The sequence below is a fragment of the Synchiropus splendidus genome, chromosome 7 (genome assembly GCF_027744825.2).
Source record: "Synchiropus splendidus isolate RoL2022-P1 chromosome 7, RoL_Sspl_1.0, whole genome shotgun sequence".
Lineage (NCBI taxonomy): Eukaryota > Metazoa > Chordata > Actinopteri > Syngnathiformes > Callionymidae > Synchiropus > Synchiropus splendidus.
In genome coordinates this window covers 13,670,273-13,689,887 of record NC_071340.1, presented here as the reverse complement: position 1 = coordinate 13,689,887, position 19,615 = coordinate 13,670,273, and the positions used below count along the sequence as shown (strand labels likewise).

Genomic DNA, 19,615 nt, shown 5'->3' with positions numbered 1-19,615 from the left:
TGGATTCTTCATCAGCACCATGAAGGCACAGCTGAAATAGTGGACACAACTTTTGAGAGAGCGATGATGCCTGAAATTAAAGTCATTCATCGTCCTTCACTTACTTGACGCACCTGTAGGACACACAGCAGCGGGACACAAACTGACCATGGAGCAGCACCGACAAAGTTCTCTTTGTCTTTGAAGGTCCCAAATTTTTATCAGAGAGAACTCTGAAAAGAGAAATACACTTTGCTGTGTGTTAGTTCAACTGCCAGATTTAGTGCTTTGTCCTGGGGCCCATCCCAACCTGAGAGCTGTGCGAGGCTTGGAATTCTGAGTTTATATGTTTCCTTGTGTTTTCTTTCTCCCTGTGGCTGTAATAGTGTTCAAGAAATCTCAGTCTATCTTCAGCCTATCTGTCCACAAAGGCTTATCCTATGAGCACAACTGAAGAAAGTAGCGTAATCCTATCCACTTGTATCTTGCAATAACCAAGCAACTCCACGTTGACCCGCAAGTGTTGCCGAGGGCGTCTTGCTTCAGCCCGTCATTACGAGCCCTTTGATCATGCTCTTTGAGATGCTGGCGTGAACTGATTAGAGCCATTATTTGAATTAAAGCAAGATTGGAAGGGAAGATAGTTAATAACCCTCCACCACACAGCTGGCTGGAGACAGCTTTCTCCTATTGCTCATTGCTTACAACTCCCCCTTCAGTAAACATGTATTTTTCCAATTGTAGTGACTATCCTGGGACAGTCCCTATTCGTGGAGCCTCTCACTAGATGAACTCGCCACCCAGGCGCTTTAATGGCCGACGCTGGCTTCATTTGGGTCTCGCCATGAACAACGGTAATTGCAGCTGAAGAAACCAAAATGACTTTCTACGTTCGAGTGGATTTTCAGTAAATGCCAGTTGATATTTTCTCGACTTCCTTTCGGTCAGACGGCTGTATCGTCAAGCTCTCCGCAGTTTACAAATGATGGTGGCGCTAACATTAGCATCAGGCTGAATGTGTGAAGCATAGCTGAAACCTCAAATATAACTCGCAGGGATGTGGACAGATAGAGCCCTTTTTCCTTGCAACTGACCCATCTTGGGGCATTGTTTTCTTTTTATTCATTCTTAAATTTGTGAGAAAAAAGTTACACTCCACCCTGTATTGTTGTCGTCTCAAAGAGCTCTTGGAGAATCATTGCCCTCGTGAGTTACGTGAGTTACGAGATTCCCGTCCGGAGTCGTGACGGATGGGAACCTCCACCTTTGACTACATGCTCTGGCTGCGTTTAGTTCTAGCTAGCCCTCATAGCAATAATAATTTTGCGACGTGAGCCATTTTTTTCTTCCCAAAATGTGCACATACCTCATAAGTCACAGATAAATCTGCGATCACAATCTTTTACTCAAATTTGGTTTGACTTCAGAATAGCAGACTGACCATTCAGTCGATCTCAGTGTCATGTAGGCATTCTGCCACTACCTCTACTGACCTGTAGGGGTCATTGCTTATGACCATTCTTGGTCACCGACAATTAACTCATTTTGAAAATGTCGCATTGTGACCAGGTTGTCATTGGTGGCTCAGGGGAACAAACCCAAAATCTAAAATCACTGCTACAGATGACTCGAAAAACAACAAGAGTAGAAGCAAGAGATTTAATACAAATACATAAAAATCAAACACAAACAGGAACGAAGAAACAAGAAGAAGAAGGCAACACGCAGGGAAGGGGTAAAAACCTGAAACAGAAAATAGGCGAACCAAAACTCAAGCCTAAATAACGGGGACAACAAAAACGCACTCGGAAAAACTCACCAGGTCCAAATAACAAAAAGCGCTCTGTGGTAGAATTGACACACACACACACACGCAAGGAAGAAAACTAACCAGAGAAAACAAAAGGTGAGTAGCAGAAACACACAGTAAATAGCGAAAGGCAGAAAATAAAACAAGGAATAAACTAAGATGATAAACGCGCATGCACAATCCAAAATACGCGAGAGGAAGATGCTGTGATGCTGGAGGAGTTGTGACAAGCTAGGGTGGGAAACAGAACAACACACAACCGTGAAATTCCAGAATAAAAGCACAGAATACAGAAACATGACACAGGTACTCTACTTTGCCAAGTGGTTTTTCCATGCATTTGCTCACCCATTTTTTAGATCTATGCGTTCAAAACATTTAGACAGAACTTCCAAAAGTGTGGTAATGCCAGTCTGACTTTTTGCTATGGATACTTTGTTGTTACTTTGTTTATTCACCGAAAATGTCTCCAACAAGAACACAGAACAGAAACAAAGACAGAATCATCAACATAAAGTCTGGTTACAATTTCGTCCTCCATTTGACAGTGGAGACAGACATCACACCCCACAAGCTTCTTCTTCAAAAGGTTCTGGATTGACAGCTGGGTATGATATGTGATATGTTGAAGGTGGCTGCTAGCCACTAGCGGCTAATGTGTGTACCGACAGTAGGTCCAGTAAAAACACTGTCATTTCAGCCTCTGAGCCCTTTGGTTCTTGCCAGAATGTGAAAGTAGCTCCTATGTTCACTCTGGTCCGGGCTCTTGTCAATTGGATTCCCGTTGAGTTTCCGGTTCCATCAGTGATTTGCTACCTGGCAGGAACGCACGTCACAGTCGTCCATTTTAAACCTCCTGAGTAATATGTTTATTTGGACTCAGTTAATAAATGTTACCTTTATCTCTCGCTATGCTAATCTTTTTTTCTCTTTCCGCTTGCCTCATTGTTTTGTTTCCATGCGAGTGGTTCGGTGGTAAATAATCAAGCTGTTAAATCTTTTGAATTGGATTCAAGTGAATGTCGAACATTCTTCTGTCGTCCTTTGTTTCTGTCTTGTGAACATCTCAACCACAGCCTCGTGGGAACTGTTGCACTTCAGGGCACCTACCTTGCTGATCCAATTTTGAATTCAATTTACTTTCTCCCTGGTGGATCTATAAAAGAAAATAAACCCACTTTTCTTTTAAAGCCTTTGACCTTTCTATCTGTTGAATTATTTTGGCTTCGCTACAAAAGAAACAATGCAGAACCGTAAAGGCTTGTGAGCATGGAGAGCAGCTTGGGATGGTGGGTGCACGCAACAGGTCGACAGACAGACACAGCTGACGTTGCTCTTAAATGATTGACACCTGGTACCTCGGCTACAGACAGTGGTGCCACTTGTTTTCTCTGTTCCCTCGCAATGTTAGTGTGCAGCGCGTCTCTCTTTTTCCTTCCAATTATTTTTATGATGTTCGGAAGCTGTGCAAATGAGTGGGTGTGGTTGGAGAAGAATCTGCAACAGTCTGGTTGGGTTTTAATAAAGCGCTACAGCTAGCGTGACAACACTAGCGCTAAGCTACACCACAGAGGACAGTCTGATGTTACATGGTGCAGTAGCTCCTTCTTGACCTCATGGTACTTTGTACTCAGCCCAAAGGCTTGAGTCAGAAATGCAGGTACGATGTTTTTGGCTGACAAACTTTATTTACACCTTTCACAAGCTCTTTACCAACAAGGGAGAAAATGTGGAGAAACAAATGGGATGGAGGAGGAGTTGTCCAATAGTTGCTAGTGCTGACCAAGCCAGAGCATCTGACAGACAGCGCCCCCTGTCCACACAATCTCTCTGTCTACCTCCAAATAAGACTATAAATGCTTGCTACAGGGCGACAGTCAGATAGCGGGACGACGAGTTTACCTCCCAAGGATGGAGTGTATACACTTCTCTTGCTCTAGACCTACTTTTAATGGGTGTTTTATTCTTTCGCTGTGCAATCTCACTCCTGTATCCACAGTTGACAGCCTTCTGTGTTGTGCATAAGTGCACAAGTGGAGTCAGTTTGATATTTTTTACAACTACGTGCCACTAGTGGCCACTGTTCATTGCTTTACCACTGCTATTTTTCCTGTAGAATGAGAACTACTGTCAATTCCTGTTCCTCATGAAAGCAATGGTCGGATCTTCCTGTTGAAGTACGATGCCAATGACCCATCCGCACATCGTCCGGTTATACACCTCCAAACTCCGGTGACATTTCAGGTCCTTAGCGGCAAAAAAGAAAAAAACAGGAAATTGGTGATATCGGGATACATCACACACGGCAGACTGTCCGTCTGTGCATCACCAATAAAGCTCAACTTTTCCAAGTGTCACACATTTTCGTGTTCATTAATACCTTCTCTTTATGTCCTGGCACTCCCACCTTGTTTCGTCGAGCCTTTCTGTTTTTTTCTTTTGCGTTTTTCCATCGCACTCCATTCACAGTCTATGGGGATGTTTACGAAGAGTATCTCAAACATGGCGGCTTCCGGGTTGGATGACGCGCCGTGAAAACCCTCTGTAGACACTCCCACTAGCTATGCATTTTCTTCTCTGTTCTCTAGCTGAGGTAGATACCTGATGGTCTACCGTTGTGATCTTGAGGTATGTCAACATCCCCGTCCCCAGTATTTACAGTGTACCACTTCATTTAGACGCAACAAATCCTCGATCACTGGTTGCCTTTGAGTTCTCCATCATTAACATGAAAGTCTCCTGGGTGTTATGGTTGAGGTATATGTGGTGGTAATGTAGAAAAACGGATGAAACACATGAGAGAGAAAAGCAAAGAAAATGTTTCTCTTCTATCCTCTTGGGAAAATAACCCAAACCTTGGTTCTTGGTCCTGCGCGATGAGTCAAAACTGTCCATAGAGTTTCAGCCACGGTAAATGCTTATTACAGGTTGGCAGCGTCCCATTCAAATTGCTAGATTTTAGAATTGACCATTTCATCACAGCAATTTAAAATGCCAGAGAACGCAAGACATTCCTCATCTTTTTTAAGAAATCGACCTCACCATCAGAAGTTGCAAAAGAACTCGAAATGACCACGCTGGCCGCCAAGTGTCTGTTCCAAACGGGGGCTTTGGTTCTGTTTTTTTTGGGGGTTTTTTTCTCTATGACAATGTGAAGCACATAAACTCTGTGATCTTTCTCTGAATTGAATTAATCCGTTATTAAAATGCATCCTGTCTGACCTCATGTTGTCTGAGCTCAACGTTCTTAATATGGAGCTCTGAATCTACATACTGTATTTTAGAGCGCAACCAACTGAAATGGGCGTTGTGAATGAGCGAAATCAAACCTAAAAACTAAAACAAGTCCCTTATTTCAAATCCAGTATCTCATCATTCTGGTCTTTCTTTTTGCATTAATCTGCCCAGCATGTCTTGTTCACCTGGAAACATTGGTGTCCTACATGAAGCACCATTCCCTTCCAAAATATTAAAATCAAAACGTGCATTGACCTGATTTAAGTAAACGTAATTGTTGCTTGCCCCTCTTGGTCTCTGACTAAAGCTTCTGGGATCAGCTTTGGTGGTCTGGGCCTCCACACTTGGCTCCAGAGGATCAAGAATCAAGTCTGTCCAGAGGCAACTTCATTTTCCCATGTTTTCAGCTCTAAACGGGGGTCTGTCTGGAGAGAAATATCCCTTGTTTCCTTGTCTCTTGGAGCTCCCCTCTCTCTTTTATGGAACTGGTGATGCTTGATTGTATTGAAGTATTGTCAAACATATCCGGTGACTCCACTTCCTCTCTGATCAGCGACTTGGACCCCTCTAACAGAAGACAAGCCTGACTTGGGTCACTGTGAACTGTACGACACGTAACCAGTAAAAATCAGAGCATCTCCGGTCTGCAGCATCACAAGTTTCATCCGGCCAGATCCCTTTGGTCCGAGAACTTTGATGCTCCTTTTATGTTGTCTGCGGTGGCATGGTGCCGGACGTGGACCACCTTTATTGGTCATGTGATATGTGGGTCATCTTGAGGCCCGCGCAGCAGATCATCAGGATCAAACGCTGCTTGGTTGGCTGTTTGGCTCATCGATTTATGGTGACTGAAAGGCAACAGGACATCAGCTGTTACACGCTGAGCAGAAATACTTCACACGGCAGTCAGTGCCTTGTAACTTTTAACTCGTCAGTGACTCACTGGAGAAGAAAGTAGAGCTGCGAAGCAATGAAATGGTTCTTTAAAGTCGAAAATGAGGTTGTTATTAATGAAGCTGAGGTCAGGTGACACACTCCAGCTCACGTAAAGAACCGAGTTAGTGATATTAAAAACCTTTGCTCCTCATCCTCACTGCAGAACTTTGCTCCATTTCTGTTTGTCAGATGAATTACGACGGCGCACATACCTCAACACATTCATTAAGATACTATTGAAGTTACTGTGTCAAAGTTAAACCCCTCTGTTCCTCGATCTACTGTTTTACAAACCTCTAATCTGTGTCAACCAAGCTCATGAAACAAGTAACTAGTCGACAAGTATTGGTGCCGCGGCAGACGTGTCTAACTGTGTGAGGCTGTAAAGGGGTTTTGAAGGTCACTTCATTGTGATGTATCACGCTCCATATCAACCAAAGGTTGGTTCTCTTTGATGAGATTCCCGGAATAGTTCCATGGAGCACCTTCTCAACGGTCTGACCTGTCTGGTCTCCACCAGGTCAGGTCCTGGGATGATTACAGTGCAGGCGCAGATGGAAACGCCAATGATGACTTTTTTTTTCTTCCTTTCTTTACAAGGGCCTTTGGGCCATAGAGGCAATGTGTGCTTCTCACCTCAGCGCAGACTCTCAGCTGGTGTGAGAGGCTTCAGACAGCAGAAACTATGATTTTCGACAATTAGTCTGCTCGGCTAAAGCCGTCACATAGACCCACCTGACAGCTCTGACCCTCGGCCAGACATCTTTATTTATGAGTGGCTGTCAGAAGGGAACATTCCCTTTGTTTCGTGTGTGGCTGTTAAGCTGCTACCAGCAGTATAAAATATATTAGAGCTTCTTTTAAGCTGTATTTCATAGGCAAACGCTTGACTACAAAGATTTATTGTTATTATTAGTCGTCGTAGAGGCATTAGTAGTAGGAAAAGTAGTTCCAAATCTCGCCACTTGCAGTAATTGATGGTACGTTTTGCATTATTTATTACATCTATGTTGCTTTTTAATGTCCGAGCTACATGACATAGTATTGTTTCGCCCTTATTTAGGTCAAGAACCGCCTTCATCCATTGAGTCAGCGGATAGTCAACTGCTTGGAATTGGATTCTGCCTGTCTGATACTGTTAACACTTTTGTGTAAATATTCTATAACTCTGTCACACATGGGGTCAAAACGTAAGATAGAGTGGGTGGTGGGACGAACAAACTCTCTAGTCCTTTTGGTCACCCCTTTATTATAAAGCGCCCCTGTTTTTTTCATGTGAAAACACATGAATTACCCTCCTCCACTCAAACATACTGCTGCGTTCCTGTCTTTCGGCAAATTTCTTATCATCTGGATGGATTTTTCTTTTGTCGGAAAGCTGTCAGACCAATTTAAGATCTGTGCTCGCTGCAGCCTGTCAAACGACAAAGATTGTACACTGCCCCTGTAGGTCATTAGAGCGATGCCATGGTGCTGCATCTGATGCTCTTCTAATTTAGTATAGAATTTCCCATTGACTACATGTTTTCAAAGCGCTTGTGGGCCACATACAATGAATTTGGCCCCCGGGCCAGGAGTTTGACACGTGTTCTGGAAGCATATTTTAATCCCTCCACCCTCCTTTTGAGCGTCTTCCCCTCCGTTATTCATCCTACTGTCCCTCTGCTTTTTTTATGGAGAGACACAGAGATTCTCTGTGTCGAACTCTATCTCTGTGACTTCTGTCTAACTCTGTGATGAGGAGGGACAAAACCTTGTTCACGAATGTTGGAACCTGAGGGACCTGAGGGGAGTCTGGGTCCATTAATAATCTATGAAAGATGAAACTCACCACCGATCTCACAGAGCACACTGATCACTGAGGTTACACGTTGTCACTTCAGTCCTGACCAAGAGTTCATCAAAAGAGGTCCACGGTCCCCCTTCCCACAGACACATCCTCACCACTCCATGCTGCATGTAACTGATCAACTATGAAAAAGAATCAACCCAAGTTGCACGCACATCATTGGAGTCACTGCTGTTGACATTCCCTCAAATCCAGATGTTGTTGTCCCATAAATGTAGATGTGGCTGGGGAGAGCTGCCTCATGATACTTACAGACTTGTGTTGTTGGCAATAACACTCAGCTGTGACTCAACTTGACTGTACCACCCTGTTTCCATTGCGCATCCCTGGATAAGACCGTGCGCAAGTGATGCGCACTGGTGTGCGACTTGACGCTCTGTTGATTCGATCTGCTTCTTATAACACAACGCTCGCGCCTTGTTTATTTATTGATATAAACTTCCAAGACCTGTTTTTCCCACACTGAGAATCCCTCTCTCTGGGAGCGCTTATCTGAGGAGGATGTCTCTCCATCTGGCTCCCTCCTCCCCAAGGTGTCTCATTCACTTTTCAGAGCGGCGCTCTGCCCCTCCTCTCCCGCACTGACGAAATAACAGTGTGAGTTCAGCAAAATTGAACTTGTTGCTGTCCAGCGCTTCACACACTCCGTGGCTCCGTCCAGGTCCAGGATCACCTTCGCGGCACACACTGAGCCATCCATGACGAGACGTGGACGACCTGATATTTTGGGCGCATAAGTGGCTTCTTTTTTTTTTTTTTTAACCTCCATTGTAATTCCAACTTTTTGAGCACACGCTGGACTAACTGGAATTAAGGACTATTGTGTTCAGTGCAGCTTTATGGAATAAAACGTTTTCAAAGTGAGTATTTTCCCTATTATTGTAATACTTTTTAAGGCTTTTATTTTGTAAAGAACTTGGAACTCATTCATCAGTCTGCGCGTCAGTGATGGTTGGATGTCCCGCTGATGCTGCGTTGTCCTCGCACAACCTTTGATTTTACGCGCTATTTTGAACATTACATCACTTTTTTCAATCACAAACCCTAACTTTTCTTGGTTTTACGGGCGTGTCGATCCGTTAAAAACGCTGACTCGCCTTGCGTTCATTCATCCAACGCTCCCGTCTTCTGAAATTCTGGGGTGTATTTTAAGTGAGGGAGGGTCCTCATAGCCTGTGGGTAAACGTGCGGGGGTGCTCTTTTGTCATCTCCCATTAACATTACACAGTGTTGCGTGGAGAATCGGGCTGCAGCACCAGCTACCAAGCCGCCACTGGTGTGTTTATACAGCAGGGTGCAAATGAGGTCGGGGGGCTCCTCACACTCTGCACTGCGACCCCACATGACGCCATAACTCCAGGACACGGCGAAAAATGTGCTTCATCACGCAAAAATACCATGTAATATGCGCTTAAATATAATATAATTCCACAAGATATTAACTCTAAAAAGACAGAAGACTTGCAGAATGGAGAGAATCTGCTTTTCCAGTGGTGCCTTTATGAAATATTCATGAAGTGTCTGCATGTCATCACACAATACTTTGCTGAATTTAGCGCTGCCAAGTTTCCTTAACTGTGTGTTTCTTTTGCCTGCAGATGCTACTAGATATAAAGCACATCCTTTGGTTACTTTGTCTGTGTGAAGCTGCGACTGCAACAGGTAGGTTTACATCACCGCGCTGCTACTGTGTGATTTAAGTAAACACTTCTGTGTTTTCTGCTTTCAATTGTGCTCCTCTCTCTTCTACTCACTGATTTTAAAGAAGAGCAGTTAGAGAGTTTAAGCAAAAGAGTCGTGCATCAGTGGTACTTAGCAGCAGCGAACGCTGGAATCCTGAAGCAAAAGACTGTGATTAGCTTCTTCCGCTGTGAATCATGTGAGAGTCAGAGGTGAATGTGGCAGTATCCAGTGTCTGAATCCCAAACCGGACTGTCCTCCATGGAGCTGCCGGCCCCCCGACACCACCTCGGTCCGAAAGGACACCTTTCAATTAGGCTCTGCCCTCCGTCTGGAGCGACACCTGGTTTTAACTCTCATCCTAATAGGGCCTCTGTTAGAGCGTGCATGTACACACACACACTTACACACACTCATGCCTCCTGGGCTGTCCCACCACTTTATCTGGAGCATTCCCCACATTGTTCCCAGTGAGTCTCACCATCTGTGGCTCTCACCATAACACATGACCAAACCCTCACCATGTACGGGCTGCGAGGAAGATGCTTCATTTGTGAATAGAAAGTTGTGAGGAATGTTGCAGGCTGATAACACTGCTTTGAGATAAGTGATTTGTCAGAACAAAGTAGTTGACTTTAAGGGAAGGCATTGGCTCAAACTCATGCTAATGCTCATCCCTGATCATCTGGATTGCGTGAACATGCACTTAATAAGGTAAAATGAGTGGTGACACTAACACTTGCTAATCCAGAGAAGAAATCCAAGTCTGGTGTACTGTAGCAGCGCTGTCACTTTCACTATCAAGCACATCAGGCTTGCCTCCATGAAGTGGGAAAAGAAAAATGATTCTTGATATGTTTGTTTTCAGATGTTGCAGATTATCACAATGTTATCAATCAACCATCATTTTTTTTTCTTTTTTTTTTTCTTTAAACAACGCTGTCGGTGAGAGTGTAACCAACACGTGAGACTGAATTAACCCCAAGTTAGCCACTACAATAGTGCAACCAGTTGAAAATGAATTCAACCTGAACAAATGATGCTTGAACCTTTGACTTTTATTCATACTGTATTTGTTGTAAAACTACAACTGTGCTACTTCAGTTATTGCTTTTCTAATGTTAAGATACAATTCAAATATCAAAAGTGCAGCCTTTCTTCAGCTTACATGGGGAAGTTAGAGTTAGTAGTTAGAAATTGGAAGTTGTAAAGTTGTTTTCTTTTCTTTTATTAAAATTGAAAGCAGCTGGATTTTGTTGCCCACCAAACATTTTTGCCAAATATTATCAAAGCGCTTGAATCACTTAGAAATGCATGGCTCCTTTGGTGGGAAAGTCACCAAGGGCAGCGTCACAAATTGTCAGTATTTCCCGTTTATGAGGTTAATTCCATTGCTTTCCATTCAAATTCAGGTTATCGTGACAATCAGGAAGTCTAGGGCTCCCACTTTCTGTCTGTATGCACTGACTGGTCCATTGACATGCAGAGCAACAGCAGGTCTGATGCCTGGCTTGTTTACATGTTGTGATACTTGAAGGTGCGCCCTCAGGTGGAACGCCTCTGTCACGCGTATAAACAAGCAAGTACAAGCACAACGCTGGCCACACTGTTGTAGAGCAGCAGTGTAGATGTCAGAATGGAGTTCAAAGAGAAGCTAAGAAATGAAAATGTTCTGTTCTTCTCCTTCAGCTTCTAGCTCCTTATCCATCACCAAGCCTGTGACGGGGTCCCTCTCGGGGAAGGTCACGCTTCCGTGCTTCTTTTCTCCCATCCCAACGACGGCACCAACCATTGGGCCGAATGGAACTGCGACTCCTTCAAACGATTACCTTCGGATCAAGTGGACCAAAATAGATGGCAATTATGAGTCGACCGTGTTGGTGGCACAGTCCGGCGTCATCAAGATCATCTCCAGCTACAGGAACCGTGTGTCCGTGCCAAGTCACCCTGAGATTGTGGGCGACGCCTCGCTGACCATGGTCAAGTTGAGAGCCAGTGATGCCGGCACTTATCGCTGTGAGGTCATGTACGGCATCGAGGACACTCGGGACACAGTGGATCTTGACGTCAACGGTAAGATGTTGAGTCTGTACACTGGAGTGACACAATAGACTTATATTGTAGCTTATATCTTGAAGTTTTTTATCCGATTTTTAAAACTGTCACTGTCGTCTTGGGCCACCATTATATTAATTGGTGTTTGTAGGTCAGGACATGGTAATGGAAGCGTTTAAACTGCTCACTCTTAACTGTCACCAGTCCATGTATGAAACGATAATAAACCTCTGTTATTTTCAGGTGTGGTCTTTCACTACCGTGCGAACACCAGCCGATACACTCTGGACTACCAGAAGGCGGTGGATGCCTGCCATAATATCGGTGCTTCGATCGCTACTTTTGACCAGCTCAGGGCCGCGTATGAGGATGGATTCGATCAGTGTGACGCTGGATGGATTGCGGATGGTACAGTGAGGTAAGTTCCGGTCAAACGTTTCTATTTGGTTTCCAGAAATGTTTACCTAATGAGTCGTATGACCTGCAGATATCCCATCACAAAGCCGCGGACAGGCTGCTTCGGCAACCTGAAGTACAAACCTGGCGTTCGTTCGTACGGCACCAGGAAGCTGACGGAGACATATGATGTGTACTGCTACGCAGACACACTTCAGGGTAAGTCCAAGACATTTTCTTGACGTAATGTGCTGTCACTGAAGAAATGCTGCGGAATATTATTGCAGCTGCAGCCTGAAAAGTCTTTCCACGTCTGGTAAATTTAGGAAACGCTCTGCAGATGTGCAACATAGTCTTCACCGAGTATCGTAGAACATAATAATTTAGAGGTTTGCAAACAAACAAACTTGACACTTATTTGTACGAGCGATGCACTGTGATTTGTTTTATCATATGAGGATTTGAGTGATATTTAAACTGAAAGCACATTTTTTTCGTTGAAATTAAGGGGATTTATTTTGACAGTTTGTTGGCGAAGAATAGACAGATGCAGACAACAGTCTCAGCCAAGGAAAACATCCCAACCCCTCCTCCACTGCGGAACTCCACTCTCATCCACTTCCTTCAGTTTATCTGTAATACCGCAAAATGTATATATTTTGAATGCAGGTCGTCACCTTGAATTGAATTGGATAATGTGCATTAGTGTTGGTCATTCCTCATGATTCTATCGGTCCACTCCCAGTGTATCTCCAGCATCTTCTACTCCAATCATTTTTGCCTAGACACAACCATAATAGTGGTTCACATTAAGTTATTTAGTCACATTAAGTATATTTCATGTATTTTTTTCTTCAAATGTACATGATCATCAACCACAGCGTTGACTTTCATTCACGATAAATGAAACCTGCCAGACGAAAAAGGTCAGGAACATTGTCTACATTCCCGTCCCACCTCGGTTGCATATAAAAGAACTGCTTGTTGTGAAGGGTGGGAGGTACTCTGGGTGTCTGCCCTCCACAGCTGCACCCGAAGAAATGCAGTAGGATCGGTGCCTAGCACAAGTCCAATTTAATGTATGATGTGATTTAGTGTATTATGTTTTTGGGATTGTTAATAACCTTTACTTGGTGATGTCACTTTTTTGTGATAGCACTATCATGATGTGTTTGATTTAGGTTTGTTTGGTTGACCCCACTTACAGTGCGACTCGTTCTGTTGCATACGAGATGCACCTGCTTGGTGATGAGCCAGAGAAATTGCTTGTGCTATATTGAGGGCAGTGGTGTCTTCCACTGCGCAAACTTGTGTTTTTTGCTGAAAGTGTTTGGTGTTTGTCCTCTTGGGGCCACCGTAGTAGAACTGCTTCTTGAAGGGCCCTGTTGAGCGTAACTCAAGGGTTTGAAACTTGCCTTCACAGATCACAGAAACTACTGTGAACTTAAAGATTGTTTTCATTTTATGAAGATAGGTGTTTTTATTTCTACGACAGACAAATATTTAAAAAAAAAAAAAACAACAACATTAAATTACTTGCGGAAACAAGCATGTAGGTCAACTCCTACCAAGTCACATCAAGTGCTTTAACACAACACGAAGTAGAAATGCCTCTTTATGTATAAAAACGCACCATTTAACATTTACCCTGTTGTTAATCTGTTATCTTATATTTCCTCCCATCATAATCCTGTAGGTCCAGTGTCACTTTTATGTGAAGCAATTCCTTGCCACGTTGAGTGAAAGAGTCAAAACAAATAATTTGGCCTAAGAGTATCACTAAATCCTTCATTTTAAAATACATTAGCATGTTGGATCAGGGTAATAAAATAAGTATGAATTTAGCTGTTCATTGTTAGAACATTAGGTTCGACAGCTCACCCATAACAAGCTCTATAACTTATAGTTTTGCCTGTCACTGTTTCCTCAGGTGAGGTGTACTACGCTCCAGTTACACAGAAGATGACGTTTGAAGAGGCCAGGAAAGAATGCATGAGGAGGAACGCTGTCTTGGCTTCTCCCGGGCAGCTCCATGCTGCCTGGAGACAAGGGCTCGACCGGTGCGATTATGGCTGGCTTTCGGACGGCAGCGCACGACACCCGGTTGCAGTCCCGAGGATCCAGTGTGGTGGAGGCCTCCTCGGTGTCCGGACCATGTATCGCTATAGGAACCAGACCGGCTTCCCACCACCAACGACAAAACTAGGAGCATACTGTTTTAAAGGTAAGTACACTCTTGCCTCTTTTTCTTTTAAAAGTCACGTTTAAGGCGCGATTTAAACTCTGCCAAGAAAGGGAAAACAAGAAACCCTGATGTCATCTTTCATTTGTCTCTGCTCACACACCCTCTGATTTTCTGCCTCTGTGCTCCACTGTACACATCCCCACATCTGCACCAACCCAGCATTTAAAAATGTTTACAGCCCGTCTCATCTTTAGTCGGATGATACTTTCAATTTGTTTCTTTTGTGGCACAGCTTCATATGCACAGGATGTTGTGTCAGACTTGTCTGGCTCTGTCCAGTTGACCTCATGTCTCAAAGCAAAGTTTCCAAACCCTTAAAAATGTGTCATAGGGAGGAGTCACACAAATACATAGCACTCCTCTGAAAAGCTTTACATTACACTGGAATTATCTGTGTCTATTTATAAGTTTTTTTTCTGTTAACTTAGGTGCAAACAAACTATTTTGAGTGAAACTAGATAGCTAGGTGGGACATGACATTGGGAGGAATTTGATTTGACCTTTGCAAAGTGGGCGTGACGGGTCTGATCTTATCTGTCCGGGGATCAAGACCTTTTCAAGAGGTGAAAGTCCTTTTCCACTTGGGCCCAATTAATCATGTTTTTGTGTAAACAAGTTACTCATGTGAAGAATGAAGTGCTGGTGTGGAGGGAAGATTAAAAGGACGTGTTCATTAAGCTGGTGATTTAAATCTGTTCATCCTGGAGGACAGCACTTTAGATAAACGTCCCGGCCTTATTATTCTCAATAACCTGATATATGAAATAAATAAAAGATGCTGCTTCTCATAACTTAAAAATATATGAGGAATTCAGCGACACACAGCTTCTCACTTCCGCACGCTTGGTCTTTCATAGCGTTGGGTGTGAGTCCAACCGAAAAGCAGATCTATATGAATTTCTGTGTGACAACAGTCTAATCCTGTTAAAATGCAAGTTATTTTGAAAACTCTTTATCCCTGGGGCAAATATCCTAAGGCAAACACCAGTAGCTGCTAATACCACACCTGTCAGCCCATTCGGTCCCCTGTCGTCCTCCGTTTTGCCTTTCTCCTCTCATTTCCGCTGTCAAACTTTGCCCTCCATCATTCTCACTTGTACTTATCAGACCAGACATTTGGATAATGGTCAAAGCTACTGCCGGACTTCTATATTCAGTCATCCTCGGCGACCCCTGACCCGGCCTTTCCATCTTCACAAATGAGAGGTTGAACAGATAAGCTGTCCTCCGGGCCGGCCATTTAGTGCCCCTGAGCAAGGCTAACTCCTGCGATGATAAGTGGCCATGGAGTTCAGAGGGCGCACAAACAGGCCACGCTCACCTCCTGCACTGTGTAGCCCATGTCACCTCCTCCAGCCGTGATGTATTTACGCTCCGATCGAAGTGCTTCTCAAGTGCCCTTGTTAGGCGGGACTCGCTCCATCTCTTCTTCGCTTGTCCAGCATTGTCCAAGAGAAATATTATGTAAACCATGAATAGCTACATCAGCCAAACTTGCTCTGAAACACTAGCTGAAGTGAGGCGACACGGAGGGGGAAAAAAAGCACACGATTTCTTTCAGATTGGTCTCTGGGCTTTGCTGATGAAAACAAAGGCCTCGCTAACAGCAACAGCTCCAATGCACGGTGGTGAGATAATGCACTCCGAATAGACCCAGCTCCATTTTTCCTGTTAGGGAAAAAAGCAAGTCTCACGACTGCATCACAGATAGTGTCCGGAGGAAAGAGCTACTCTAATGATTGAGGGAGTCTCGAAGCAAAGTGAGCTGCTGAGTTCATTAACTTCAATGTGGTTTCATTGCAACAAAAAACGTCAGAACATTTAAAAAGGAGAAGCGCAGTAAGCCCCAGAGTGAGACTTGTCACATGCTCAACAGCCTGCTTTTCACATCACAATAAAAATGCACTGCGAGAGGAGCGAACATTAATTCCCTCTTATGTAGCTTGGATGATTGTTATGACTGGTTCTAAACAACACTGAGAGTCAGGAAGTTCTTGGCATCAAAGTTCCCAGAAACAGGTACCGTGTTTGAATGGAGCCGTCACCGCAGCTGTTGAGCATCACTTCTCAGCACATTTCTTCCTCAAGAGCATTTGAAAGATGTGGCCAATACGGCAACAGCTACAGTCACTGACACACTTGGGAATAGGAAGGAGAGATTGGTTTGAATTCCAACATAAATTCGCAACATATTTTTGCAACAACTACGACAAGGGGATGCATTTACTGACTGGGGGATATGCTAATGGTGGACCACCGAAGAGCTACTACACTTCCTATCATTCTGATAGTGGCTTACTTTGCTACTCACTTTGTTCTGCAGAAGAAGAAGAAGAACACAAACCAAAAAGACACACTAGATGGTTAAAATTCAGCTCTTCGGTTAGTGGTCTGGAACAAGACACTAGTGCTGAGCCTTTTGTGGTTGTTGGTTGTCACTTATCTTTGATCAAAAAGTTTTATTGTGCTCGATATGTTTAGAACTGGCAGCACTTCAAAACACCACAAAACAGAGATGGCAGATGAGAACAACGTAAGCAAATCTAAATGACTGAGAAGTTGTTGGCACACGTTACTTTCACACATAAACATCTTTTAATCAAAGATTATGTTAAGTAACAAAATTCCAGACAGAACAACCTGAAGACATTCAGTTATGCTGATGTTTGACTCGATCACCAGTGAAAGACTGGTTGCTAAAAACTGTTGTAACCTCCTGTGTCGTAGAGAGAAGAGCTCTCATGAACCAGACATCGTTTGTGGATCTTCTCCTCACATCAACCACCAGCGTCTCCTCTGTGGAGAGTAGTACTACTGAACATGACCCTACTACTGCACCAAAAGAAGAAGTTAAACCTCAAGACACCGTTCCCACAAACCCTCCCTCCATGTTCTCCACGAGTATGTCTCCGCCCCGTCCCACTGTGTCTGGTAAAGAAGAGGCTTTCATCACCACAGTTGCACCTGCGCTGAAGGACGACGATGATCTCACAACTTCACCAGTCTTCAGCCTCGATGACTTTGAGGTGACCCATTCTGAGCCTGCCTCGCAACGTGGTGACACTTTCCCAGAACCACAAAACCCCACAGAAACCCCAGAGCCGTGCGAGGAAACGGATGACAACTTGGAGATTGAGATCAGCACGATAAAGCCAGATGTTCCCATACCTGATGCTTCTTTAAGCACAGAGCCAATGTTTGCCGAAGGAAAAACAGAGGAGACTATTGTGGATCCTGGAGTCACTGGAACGGAATCGACTGAACCAGCAAGTGAGGAGGTGTTCGGACCTGAAGACGCAACACCTTCACCTGACATGACAGACTCAACACCTCCAGATTACATTGACGAAATAGAGGTTGACTATGGCGTTGAGGCGCTGCCCCCTGGAGAGTCTCTACCAGAGGAGACAACATCGATTCCTGTGACTGAGGCTCCTGTCACGACCACCACCTTCATATGTGACACCAAACCTGGAAGTGAGAGTGAGATCCCCACAGCTGAACCATCAGAAACAGCCAGCGCTGAATCTAAAAACAGAGAGACCTCCGCTGCAACAGGCGCCCCTGCCATCCTGGACAGTGGAACGTCTGCAGAAGAAGTGTCAACTAGCAACATCTTTGATGAATCCACAACACACCTGGCAGAGCATAGTGGCGAGTCTGTCATCGCGGTGGACGTGACGCCTTCAGAGATTGAGCCGGAGTTCTTCACATCCGCTCCAATGGTCTTGGCTGTGGAGAGTGCGGCTGCTGGAGTCACTAATGCACCGGCCCGGCGTGAGACAACTGCAGGCAGACAGCAGAATCTAACAGGTAAGGCTCGTGAAACAGCCAAAAAAACAGCAGTAAATTTGCTTTCGAATCCTTACAAAGGCATTTATACAAAGAGTTGGCCCTGTTCACTGAAGGGGCCAAAATATTATACACAGTTAGGGCCAAACAAAAATGGATGCTCCTTGGCACTCTTTGGTGGGCCACATTTGGCCCCCGAGCCTTGAGTTTGACACATGCTTCAGACTAATTTTGTGTCATCTTCGTAGGTCTTAAAGGATAATGTCTCATTGAAACACATCCTGTAAATAACTTTTTTTCTGGATGTTATGGGCTCTACATGTGTTTTGAATGCCAAACTTAAATATGAATCAAACACATTTTTCCAATCCCACTTTTTTCATAACCAGTTAACAGGCCGTTTTACGTTTACAACACTGCAAAAGACAGTCCTGGTTTCAAATCCTGTAAGTTAGGTACTATAAGGACTGATGATCATGAAGTATGACGTTGCCATTGGACCTGCTCATGAAGGTTTAACATCGGTGCCATCTCAAATCCCCCTTTTTAAGATGAAGTCATTTCGTAATGGAGGCAGAAAGACCAGGTTGCATGCTGCGTTTGAAACACAGGTAACAATTCCAGAAAACAACAGCAGCCTATTATTCTTAAGAGCCAGGGATTTGTCCTGCCAGAAAACCTTATTTGTAGAAAAGGGATCTGTTTAGTTACAACCGCTGATTGATGAATTGGGTATTGGGCAGATCGGACTCTTTTTCTGTCTCGGAGAAAGATGTCTGGGCCTGGTTTAGGTGCGAGGGCCCATGTCTCCTCGTGGGTGCTAAGTTGGTGTTTATGCTTTCTATGTCGTCGCGTCATGTGTGTATGTGGTCACTTGGACTCTCTCTGTATGTAGCAGCGCTTGAGCAGCCAGTCTGGCACCAACGTACAGAGGTTGGCAGTCTACCTGAGTAAGCACAGATGCCTGCTCCTCTCAGATTGGACGCCACCTCCAGAGGTGATGTCATCGCAAACACACAGTCTGGCCTCCGAGCAGCTGCAGACAGAATGACCAAAGTGGGCGATGCCGACATCTTTGAATGCTTAGCCATGTGAAGAGGCTGTGCTGGTGCTTTGACAGTGTGTGGAAAATATTGTGGCAGGAGATGTGTGTCGTTGTCTGGGCTTGTTTCTTGTTTAATCCATTTAGTGGAATTGGAGCCACAGCCTCTATCTAACATACATTTTATGTGAATTGGATCTTCTAATCTCTTTTATGTAGTCAGTTGAGACTTAGAATGTGATGTTTTGTCAGATTGAAATATTTAAATAGATACTGTGCCAGGGATGTTTTAACCATGAAGGAGGAATAATCTGAAACTATATCCAAGTAGTTCATGCTATGTGCGTGTTTAAAAGGCTTATAGCATTTGTCAAAACAAGACTTTTTCTTCAGTCTCATTATGAGATCATCGGAGTTTAACAAATCAAAATGAATGAACAGATTTCAATGAAATGTTTAGGAATTATTGATCAGCAGTCGGAAACAATTATTTTATTTCAGTGCTATAGGTTTTTTTTTTTTTTAGGATCTTACTAATACGTCAAATGCTAAAACAAATAAACATATTAAAATAAAATATTCAATAAAGTTTAT

General features: G+C 44.0%; 1 protein-coding gene across 1 annotated transcript in view; it reads left to right on the top strand.

Annotated features, from left to right (window-relative positions):
* Nucleotides 1–8,472: 8,472 nt before the first annotated feature.
* Nucleotides 8,473–19,615, top strand: part of LOC128762876 (versican core protein-like) — a 30,310-nt gene continuing 19,167 nt past the window's right edge. Inside the window, exons 1-7 of the mRNA XM_053871433.1 lie at nt 8,473–8,671; nt 9,410–9,473; nt 11,181–11,564; nt 11,790–11,964; nt 12,034–12,161; nt 13,873–14,166; nt 16,915–18,000. Coding sequence (XP_053727408.1) covers nt 9,410–9,473; nt 11,181–11,564; nt 11,790–11,964; nt 12,034–12,161; nt 13,873–14,166; nt 16,915–18,000 — 2,131 coding nt within the window. The 5' untranslated portion in view covers nt 8,473–8,671. The remainder of the gene's footprint in view (nt 8,672–9,409; nt 9,474–11,180; nt 11,565–11,789; nt 11,965–12,033; nt 12,162–13,872; nt 14,167–16,914; nt 18,001–19,615) is intronic.